Raw genomic sequence first — 11,219 nt, forward strand, 5'->3', positions numbered from 1 at the left:
CATTATCATTCTAAATACATATATTTATTGATATATGTAATATCGTACGTACCTACTTCATATAAATAATATATGAAGTGCGTATTATGCGTATTTATCGAGTTCATTATAAAAACTCAACTCCCATTGGGTCCGTTGGAGTATCATCATTAAATGAGACTATTCAATATAGCCTTCAAAACATTTATTTTACATAAGTCTAAAAAGGAGGTGGATACCGTGGACTATATACTCGCAACAAGCTGCACAGTATATAATCTAGATCACTCGTCGACTTATACTATAACTATATATGGAATAATAAAAACAATAATACAAAAAGACAAAATATTTCCAAACATATATTTTCCCGTTTTATATTTTAATGGGTCTATTAGCGGTTCTACGTGGATTTAAGTTCCCAGCTTGCATCATCAACATTGTTTCGTAGTGACGATCTGAAATTACATTTTTTTATTACAAAGTATCATAGTAAGTTAATACACCTGGTAGTTTTAACCAGGGATTTTCATTCCTGGGGTGTAGGTTCGATCCTCGGCTGTGCACCAATGGACTTACTGTCTATGTGCCCATTTAATACTCGCTTGTACGGCCTCGTTGTGTAACACACACAGAAGGTTAATCACCTTCTTGCCTATTGGTTATGATGACGGAACACATACAGAAAGCCTAAAAAAAGTTACAGCACCTTAAGTATTGTATTAAATATCTTTATATATTTAATTACATATAAAAAAGAGAAAAAAAAATCAAATGAAAAAATACATACAGTTCATGCTACATAATATGTATCATAGTCAAACATTTCGTAAAAAAACTATGGATAAATAAATAGTAGGTCATAATTTAAGTTTAAAACGATTTTAATATTAAAGTAATTAAAACGATTTGGGGATATACACGGTATTTCGTATAAAAATCATAAATTTGAGCATTTTTGAGTGATGTTATATAAATGTTTACAGCAAATTAAATAGTATTACTAATAAGTATATATATTCACGACTAATGAAAAGTAATTTATGAACAGAGATTTCTCTTCCTCTCGCACCTTTATAATGAGACTAGGATCTAGAAGAAATTACTTACTATAGCTTACCACACGATTTAGCGCACTTTTAGGAAGTACTTTTTTTATCTTCGAGCGGTAAGATCGCAATCTGAAACCATAAATAGTGTATAGTGTATGTGCGAACCGTCTTAGCGTCAGACGCGACACTCCGTGATACAGAAACAAGACTTAGCGCGTATGACGTATACGTCTACGTACTTTCGTAGGTATATCAAATCAAAGTCCCTTCTCCTGAATTTTAACACAGCTTCAGGCCTTGCAAGGAAACTGGCAATAGTCAGATGTAATCGGAGGCCACTTCCGTAGCGATATTAATTAAACTGTATATAATGATTAGATAAAAAGTATTTAGCTGATTCAAATTCGGTGTTGGCAGCAACTATATTTAATCTAAAGCGTCTGTCAACTTCTTGTTTATGCATAGTCTATGCAACGTACTCGCTAGCAGTTGGTCCAGCCAAACGCATCGCCTGCGCACGCATACAACGGTAGCTATGAGATTTCTTGTAGTGCTTGCATCTGTATGAAAAAAAATGATTGGAATATTACCTGGATCATCTCATTTACAAATGAAATAAGGTTTAAAATTAGTAATTTTTGTAAAAGAAGATATTAGAAATAATAATAGATTACAATAGATGGCGTTAATATGGCAACATTTTAATAGACTCAGTCAGTGAGTGACTTTCAGTGATGCATCTTGCGGACCACGATTGCTGAAAAATACTCGAAACGTCGAGTTATACTGTTATATACATAATACATTTACTTTTATATTAGTCAAAACTGTTATCCGCAATATAAAAAATATAATATAAATAGATTAAATAGTCTACCTATATCTTAATTTTCGTGGTGAGGCTTTCTTAGCAGACAACCTGTAAAAAGTCCAAACGATTCGGTTAAGCGTGTCAAAAAACAAAAAAATAATAAATGAATAAAAAATAATATTAACATAAACAAAAAATAATATATCCATTTATATATTATTTTTTCGTTTATAAAAAAAGAAATTAGAACATCATATTACTGGTACCAAATTGAAAATTAGTATCTATATGTAAAAAGTTGAATTTTTGCATAACAATATAAATTAAATTTTGAAAATAAATGTAAAACATTCTTACCAGCCTAATTTATACGGAATACTTTTTCTATTTATCGTCGAAAACAATTTCTTTAAACCGCGCTCTGAAAGAAACATTACACTAACAATTACAGGATGATCATGGTAAATATTAGCTAAGTTACGAACTGTTTCAAACAATACATGGATTATCAAATGTGAAACAAAATGGCGCGATTCGTTCGTGATACTATATCTTAAGAAACACGCGAATCATATCACTCTTTCTTTCATTTTGCAATACACAATTTGGATTTCATACACACGGGTATAGTAAAAGAAACGACGTACATTATTTTAGTATAATTCAGAGATACTCACTTTGATGCCTGGTGATTTCTTCATTAAATATTGTTTTGAGTTTCGTAAACAAACGACTAAAAAAGAAAACAAATGTGAAATAAATTACTGTAGTCAACTATTTGTAAATGTTTTACCACATAAGCATAATAATTCAAAATCTTATTCAATGTTTTTTTTTCTTTGTTTTCGCGATATGGAGAATGTTTTTAAGTTTTTTTTATAGAACAGGGGGCAAACGGGCAGGAGGTTCACCTGATTTTAAGTGATACCATGGACACTCGCAATGCAAGAGGGCTCGCGAATGCGTTGCCGGCCTTTTAAGTATTGGTAAGCATAGGTACTTTTCTTGAAGGACCCTAAGGTAAAACATAATCCTAATTGCGCTACCAACTGGGCTACCACTGCTCTACTTACTCGTGAATAATGCAATTAGTGTTTTTGGTTATACCTGGACTTTCTATCGCTGGACATCAGCATGCTCACCAGAGAACTTCGATCCAAGATATTTTTTCTGACTGTCAAATATTCAGGTTTTTAATACTAGTAAGTATTTAAGAGACATATGTCTCTTAGACTTTAGTTTTAAGTATTTAAATTTAGTTTTTCAAATACCAAGGTGGTAGAACCGCTAGTGATATTTTATGTCAGCAAAGGTGTGGTAGTTTACAATGTATGTAAAGTATTGTAATGTAAACTAGAAAGTAATAGTAAAGTATTTACTTACAATAAATATAAGGGATTTTTAAAATGCTCCCAAAACGGCGGTCCAGCCAAGGTCTGGAGAAACAAAATATATACGTAAGTTGGAGACAATTTTATTTTTATTTATAAACACAAGCCTGTCCTAACAGTGACCCCAAATCTATATGAATCCATAATGAATTTAAAAAAACGTAAGAAATTTATTAGAATTAATAAAAATACTTAAAAAAATTAACTAACTTCTATAGACACGAAGAAATAATATAACTTTTGTCAGTTCTCATTCCCGTGAACGAATCGTATGAAGTAGAATGATGATCGATGGTTCGGTTTGTCACATCAGATTTTGGTTCCTTGATTTGATTTGTATAAGTTGAAATATATAAAATCTTGGGAAGTATACTCACATATTTTGCATGTTTTTCGAACTATAATCAGACTCAGTTATTGTTGGACCTATGGAATAAGTCAAGATTAATTTGATTTTTTTAATTGTAAATGAAAATATATTTCAGTTTTAGACAGAATAATTTGTATCACGAGAACGAGATATTTATGCATTAGAAAGTATGTTTTAACATTTAGTAAATTGACACCTGATGAGCAAGTTGGCAGTTTTAGATAAGCCAGTGTAGACGTAGAAATTCTTTGCCAGTACACTGCAGGTTCCAATAGGTATCAGAAGTTTTTGTAAACAATATATTGTTCATTCAGAATCAGTAGCGCCAATTTCAGAAATAGTAACAAAGGTTAAGCCGGGATCAATCACGATTGGGAGTGATGAGGAGTAAATTTTGGTACCTGAGTCTCGTTCAAGTAAGCATAGACTCTTGGATTCGCTTCTTTTCATGTGGGACCTAGAACAGAAAAAGGATCCTATTTATTATATAACCATATTGTAGAGGAAAGATGTTGTACTATTCCTGCAACTTAGTGTATTCTCAAGTCACTGCCTGACCGTACCAAGGCGCCCAAAGGTTTTAGTTAGGGTACGATGCCATCATACTGTTTATGATGTCGCAAGAATATGATTACAGTTTTAAAGGAAGTCAAAACGACGACATCAATTAGAACATATCGGTAACATTGGCCAAAATCAAATGGCCCGGCTGAAATCTATTATATTATTTGCTTAATAACGTCATTGGCTCTAACGACTACCGGTTTTTACGACCAAATATGAGTAGTCCCTTCAATTAGAATTTGGCTGTATATAAAGCATAAATACAAACTAAGACAATATTATTTATATGCCTACGTGGACTTATAGGCGCTCAATACCCCAATTAAATATGGCAAAAACGACATAACTAAAACGTTTATTATATTGCTATTGCGAAACTAACTCTGATTTGATAATTATAGGAACAGCTGACCGTTGTCTCAACGCCATGTGTGCGATCTCCGTAGAGGCTCCAAGTTCTAAAAATAAAATAAATAGTTTTATGAAATTATACCTATTAAAATTATCTATTACAATTTAACATATATGTATATACTATAATGTATCAAGCATTTAAAAAATGCGAACCTCCACTTTCGAGGTCTGTTAAAAATACTAAAAAATATAATTAAACTCCATTAATACAAAAAAACAACATACATATAGTATAACTTTTTTTTAAAGAAATTGCTAATGTTCTATAAATATATTTATTTTGAAATGATAGTGTTGTCTAAAAACTTGTCCAATAACTGCTAAAAATGTAAGAAAAATTATAGTTTTTCCAAGGATTAGAACAAAATATTGACCTGCAATTCGTAGATCGCTGCAAATCTTCTTATTCTAAAAATAATAATTTAATATAAAAGTTTAGTTGCAAATACAACATAAATTAGTATATAAGTGTGAAAATCCCACAACAGCGCCATTTTTTTATAGAATGGAAGAAGGTGTTTATCGATAAATCTTCGGGCGTTAAAAAAAGTATCCATGTCCTTTATCATATACAATTTATTGCTTTTTACTTTGGATGGGGTGACACCACCAACTTCCTAACCATCTTCCAACTACCGGCTGCCAAACAAGGTAGCTACACCACTGGGTCTCTCTTTCACTTATAAACAAACAATTCAAATAGAAGACAAAAACATACACTGCAAAGCTTGTAATGTTTATAACACGGGGCAAACGGGCAGGAAGTTTATCTGATGATACGTGATAACGCCGTCCATGGACACTCACATTGCCAGTAGACTGACAAGAGCGTTGCCGGCCTTTGAGACAGTGCAGTATATCGAACAATTCTATATAAATTGATATTTATGTGAAGAAAATGTACGATTATGTCAATGATTTTACGTGAAATACTATATTTTATTGGACTCATTGACTTACACGATTTCGTTCTTTGTTTCTAGACTTTTTCGGCTTCACGGATGTTGCGACTTGCTCCCTATAAAACAGTATGTGTTATTTATTAAATCATAAGGAATAAATTGTGAATATAAAAAAAATACTATTATTATATAATAAAAAACTGACGACAACCTCTACAAAATATTGAAGTTAATTCACGGCAATTTGTTAACTTTGGCCTTTTTAAAGTTGTAAAATATATAAATTAATACATATTATATAAATGATAAGGAAAATCCATACTCTTTCTCTAAGGTCGGGTAATGCATTTGTTTTAATAATTCCTGAGTGACGTCCGTTGTTGTTCCAATTTCTAAAACAATAATTACCTTATAAGATTCCTAATTCTATAATTTTGTTCTTAAATTTAAGGTCTACTGATTTATTTTAATTAATAGTGTAATTATTACTTAATAAAATAAATAATGAATGCCACAAACAATCGGAATTTGTAGCAAAATGTTACTAGTTGTTCATAACTATATTCGGCTCGTGAATGTGTATAATATAATATAAATCTAATTGATTATTTCATTTGTTTGGTACATTCATTTTGTTATAACATTAAATTACAAGTTTAACATTAAAATTCTATTATATGATCGAAGTCTATTTGTAGAACTGTTTTGCTAGGCTTAGAGCATATGCATAACTAGTATATATGTATACTATAGATAGATACTTACCAGCACTGTTCTTTTTCATATTATTCTGCAATAAGATTGAATGGCATTAGAGATGTATAATTTATAATAATTATTTTAATAATACAGACTTACTTGTTTATTTTGTACATTTGGTTGTGTTGTTGTCTTCGTTGACTTGCTAAAAATAATTGAATATAAATTACGTAGAAGAATATACAATAATTTACATGATTAGGAGAGTATTTTAAAAAATGTCTTATAAATATATCTTCATAAATGAATTGGACTTGTGGGTCCTTGACTTTAATAGGTATTTTTACTTTTTAATAAAATCATAGTCATATTTAAACAGGGCAGTGTTAGCTGGCTAAGTTCGAATCCCGTTGCTAACAATTGGACTTTTTACTTGAATAATCGTGCTTGCGGCCATAGAAAACATCATAACAAATATTCGAGGTTAAAAAGGTTGTAGCGCCACTGGTGTGATTGGAAAGTCTTTCACTACATTGTCTAAGAAAACTTCATCGTAAATACGAGTTCAGAAACTGCTGCTTCAAAGAAATTTAGGAACGTTTGGTTGCGATAAATAAAACGCCCTAATAACCTGTAGAGAAGAGGTAAAGATGGAACTGAATGTATATGAATGTATATTATTTTACAAAACTAGGTACATTTGTATAGAAAACTTAGCCTATGCTTAAATGTAGTAATAACATGTTGTGTTAAAACGTTCAGCCAATACGTGCAGGGTGTGGACGAAAGGGATCTTTCGCTACTTGACTCGTGTTTCAACAAGAGCGTTGCGCGGCAAAAATATGACCCTTTTCTGCGCGTAGCGGCTGAAGCGTTCGGATGTGTTCTCCTGAGATCACTTCGATATCCTTGTAGCCTATGCGATAACGCTGGCAAAACTGTTCTTTTCAGAACACATTCGTATCTTACGAAAACGTACAAAACTGTTCTTTTCAGAACACACTTGTATCATAAAGAAAACGTATAAACTGTTCTTTTCAGAACAATTTATTCATGTATCAACGATATAACGTTAACAGCTAATTTAGTCACCTACAGAAATCATTCGAATTCTTAAGTCGTGTAGTTATTTTATCAACGGCTAAATGAAAATTCAGTTTATTAAAACATCTCGCTACTACCATTATGAGTGCATTCATGAAAAATGCTGTTTAAAAGGAACAGAAACCTATGGCTACAGCCTCAGATTTTTAGAAGTTTCGTGGTCAATTTTTCCAATAGGAACTAATAATATTAAAGTTTATATGCCTCTTCACAATACTGCATTTTACAGGTTCTCATTTTACAGGTATTGACAGTCTTTGTGAGAGGCTGGTGCCTATAAAAGGACACCAGTAGTTAACAGGTCACCAACCAAAATAGATCAGCGTTCGGTTTCTAACATACGATCGACTTTTTGGCATTCCTCACGATGTTTTCCTTGCGATAAGTGCAAGTATTCAATGTACACCGGAATCAAATCGCAAGGATACGCCAATGCTAGCAAACGGCCAACACAGCTCTTAAAACAAAAATATAGGTCCGTTTAACCTATATTCCTCATAGTCAGAATCACTCCGACTTTCGTTAATATGTCGCCTGGCAATCTCAATGACGTTTTCGTGTCGTCGTCTTTTGATAGGTCTCGATTTTCTTCTAGGTTTGTTCTTAGATTTTCTTGCTGAGTAGCAACCTGAAACATGATTAAGGAATATTCTTTTAAGTTTTTTGAGTAGTCCATTAATATTTTTTAAAACTTATTCGACAATTGTCTCCTGTTGGAAGGCTTACTATGAGGGACTAGAGTGAGAAGGCTATTTCTTAAAGAGATCTGGGATTATGGGTTTCCAGTCGCAGGCAGATTATTAATTTGTAATTTATTCACTTCTGGTGGATTGTGATAATCTTGATTCATATACGTATTTATTCCCATACAAGTAAGGTCCCTGGTACATGTAATTTGTATTTACTTATAGGTTGTATGTTGTTCAAGTATATATGGAATAAAAAAACAGTTTTTGGAAATTTTGAATCATACTAAATGATGAATACCTTGAAATATCCTCTTTGAGCAGCTAGAGCAAAATATGACACCTCTAAACACCTCTGCACCATGCAGATCGGTTTCACTGCAGACATCTATATAAAACGGATATCAGATATTTAGATGAAAAATACCTACACATTATTAGCAGAATGTCTATCTATAATTTATGTGATATCAGAACCGGTTTTACAAATATAAATTTAACCGCGAATTTTGAACTTAACTATTCAAGATTTCGTATCGAAACGGTTGAGTATAAAAATTTTGACTTACAGCATTTCCTGCATTTTTCGTGATAACTACAGCCTTGATAGATGGCGGCACGACCGTTTATAGAAGAGTTGCAATGTTCACACACCTCGCAACTAAAACAGTTTATTTTTCGATGAAAAATAATAAGTTGGTCAAACCATGACCGCTATTGGCAAGATGTATCTAACGTGATCGCCATTAAGCGATCACTAGAAGAAATCAATGAAATAGATACATGTCCCATTGAAGTATCTAAATAATTAATACTTACGCCATCATGTTTTTCTTATTTTTACATATTTTTTTGCTATTTCTAAGTATCTCAGCTCACATTTTTGCACTTTGAATTTATTTTAATACTTATTTGACAGCCAGTGACAAACAGTTTTTTTTTGTACATGAGGTAAAAATGTAACCAGATATCACCATAGAATTGCATATACATTGTTTCCGTCAGTCACAAATTATTATAATAATCTATTAAACTCAAATTACAAACTCTAACTAAGCAAAAAATATTTATTCTGTTAGAAGCTGAAGTAATTTTTTTGCGTACAGTACGTTTATTTTGGAGAGTTTGCATTTAATGTACCTAATACCAGAGATCAGCTACCGGTAAATACCAACAACCTTGGACCACAGTACCATGGTACATAACCAACAACGAAGTTCACGAACACCTAAAAATGAGAACTATCAAAGAGGAAATCCGGAGACTGGCAGCTAAATACAAAGAGCGGTCAAGCTGTCATCCGAACGAACTTGCTAGCCAACTCACCATTAGACAATATGTGAGTCGATTAAAACGTCACCATATTCTTGAGCTAGAAGACCGGCGGTAGCTCTAGGCAGAAGATGAGTAGATGCTTCTAATGACAGCACCACAGAACAAATTCCTTTATAGCCTTAGGGCTGATTGCAAATTACCGCAGAGAAAAAAAAAATATATATTTATACCTTAAGCAAGAATAATAATTGTACTCATGTTTTGATTAAGGATATTGGCATGTAAATAATTATGTTAACAATAACGCTTATAACTAAAGTCGTGTTCTATACTGTAATTTAAACTTTCAGCAGCACATAACAAACACGTCTTCATTATACAATGCTGTATGTTTTCCGGCACATCAATATGACGGGTTTACATAAAACCGATATTAAGTGCCAAGAAGGAAAACATACAACATTGTAGGAAGTTCTTCCTGGTGAAGACTCTATGTCTACTGTGGAAATGACATCGTCCTAGATGGTAAAGATAAGTATCAAGTTGAGGTGATTCACGCGCCAATTATTGTATTTAAGAGGAACTATTTCACTCGGTATGTATCGCACTTCATGGCTAAGTATACATTGCGTCTTCATTATACAATGCTGTATGTTTTCCGGAGGCACATTATAATTAAAATGTTTCACGCAAATAATCATTTAATAAATTTATTTTTTTCCAAAAAGCGTACGTTAAGTCAGTAATTTAGACCTCTAGTCGGAAGATCTTTTAATGTTTTTGGTAAATTAGTGTAAGACTTGATTGCCATACATTGTGTGATTTCTATACAGTTCCAGATAAGTTTTTGGCCCAGCCAATTTCGAAAAAATCGGGTACCGAACAACGCAAGCGGTCTAAAGCATACGCTTACCCACAAGACCTTAGAAACTTTAGTAACTCTTTGGAGTACTTTACGAAGTATAAATAGTAGATATTACAAATTTACACAAACATTCAAACAAACGTCAACTAGATTTTGCCACTTTAATTTTCCGCAGGTTTGATATAAAATATTGTAGGGGTATAATAAAATAAACATTTAAAAATATAATTCATTTAATTAAGGCAACAGCACCGTTACAGCGAGAACATTGAGCATTGTGAAAAACTTAAACTTAAGTTTCACTAACACTATTGGAGTGACATACAAAAAAAATCTCACACAAGAAGAAAAAATACAAACCCAGACGGTAAAAAACTCAAATAAACGATAAATAAAACATACCTATTTTAAATCAAAATAAAAGATAAATATCTCAACTAAGTACTGTAATTTAATTACAATATTGTCTGGGTTGTAATTGAGTAAAAAAAATAACTCTCCGTTAAGTACATATAATGCCTTGCATTAAATTACACTAGAAAAGGTACAAAAAACTTAAAACTTTACTGGCCGGCAAAATGCTCGAAACTATTTATACTTAACTAATTAAAAACTATACTTACTTATTAATAAGAATTTAAATCACATAGAAATTTAGATAAATTAATACTTTATCTGTCCGAGATCGTTTTAGAGAAGGTATACCGAATTGAGATCAAAAATTAAATAATTTTTGTAGGTGCATGTAAATAATGTACATAAATAAACATTTTAACATTTAGGAGGTTTAAAATATCATTTAATCTCTACTGACCCCTCGCAATGTTTAAATTTTTAATATATCATGAAAATCACCTGTTTTTTTAATTACATACTACTAAATCGTGTGCAGAATATATAATTTAATTGTATGAAAAGAAATTTACATTCATTTTTTTTTATGTCAAACACTGTGGTCATCTTGAATCTATGAAAGGAGTTACCATTTCATTCTATAGATTACTATTTATATATGAACTTATTTAAAGTTCTGAATTAATTATAATAAATGTGTAAAAATAGCTATTATAGGCGTTTTTATCAACTAATAATATATTAACAAAAATA

At 31.7% G+C, this 11,219-nt stretch overlaps 2 protein-coding genes across 3 annotated transcripts; both read right to left on the reverse strand.

The window, feature by feature from the left end:
* Positions 1-348: 348 nt before the first annotated feature.
* LOC110997944 lies at positions 349-6,270 on the reverse strand. Of its 2 annotated transcripts, none has more exons than XM_022266339.2 (15): positions 6,249-6,270; positions 5,806-5,875; positions 5,542-5,599; positions 4,956-4,989; positions 4,550-4,625; positions 4,005-4,060; positions 3,611-3,659; positions 3,226-3,278; positions 2,950-3,016; positions 2,520-2,575; positions 2,200-2,263; positions 1,909-1,950; positions 1,511-1,591; positions 1,100-1,160; positions 349-437 (listed from the first exon to the last, which is right to left on the reverse strand). In XM_022266339.2, exons 1-15 carry the CDS (start codon positions 6,265-6,267, stop codon positions 414-416), a joined length of 810 nt encoding a protein of 269 aa, XP_022122031.2. In that variant the 5' UTR covers positions 6,268-6,270; the 3' UTR covers positions 349-413. The 2 variants fall into 2 exon arrangements, with proteins under 2 accessions (XP_022122031.2, XP_022122030.2); XM_022266338.2 differs by having other exon boundaries at positions 1,090-1,160.
* Positions 6,269-8,895, reverse strand: LOC123689835. Its single transcript, XM_045631512.1, has 6 exons — positions 8,792-8,895; positions 8,542-8,633; positions 8,274-8,360; positions 7,773-7,914; positions 6,338-6,387; positions 6,269-6,273 (listed from the first exon to the last, which is right to left on the reverse strand). The coding sequence occupies exons 1-6, from the start codon at positions 8,797-8,799 to the stop codon at positions 6,269-6,271; spliced, it is 384 nt and encodes a 127-aa protein (XP_045487468.1). The 5' UTR covers positions 8,800-8,895.
* Between the last annotated feature and the right edge of the window lie 2,324 nt (positions 8,896-11,219).

This window comes from Pieris rapae, chromosome 15 (assembly GCF_905147795.1).
Source record: "Pieris rapae chromosome 15, ilPieRapa1.1, whole genome shotgun sequence".
NCBI classification, from domain to species: domain Eukaryota; kingdom Metazoa; phylum Arthropoda; class Insecta; order Lepidoptera; family Pieridae; genus Pieris; species Pieris rapae.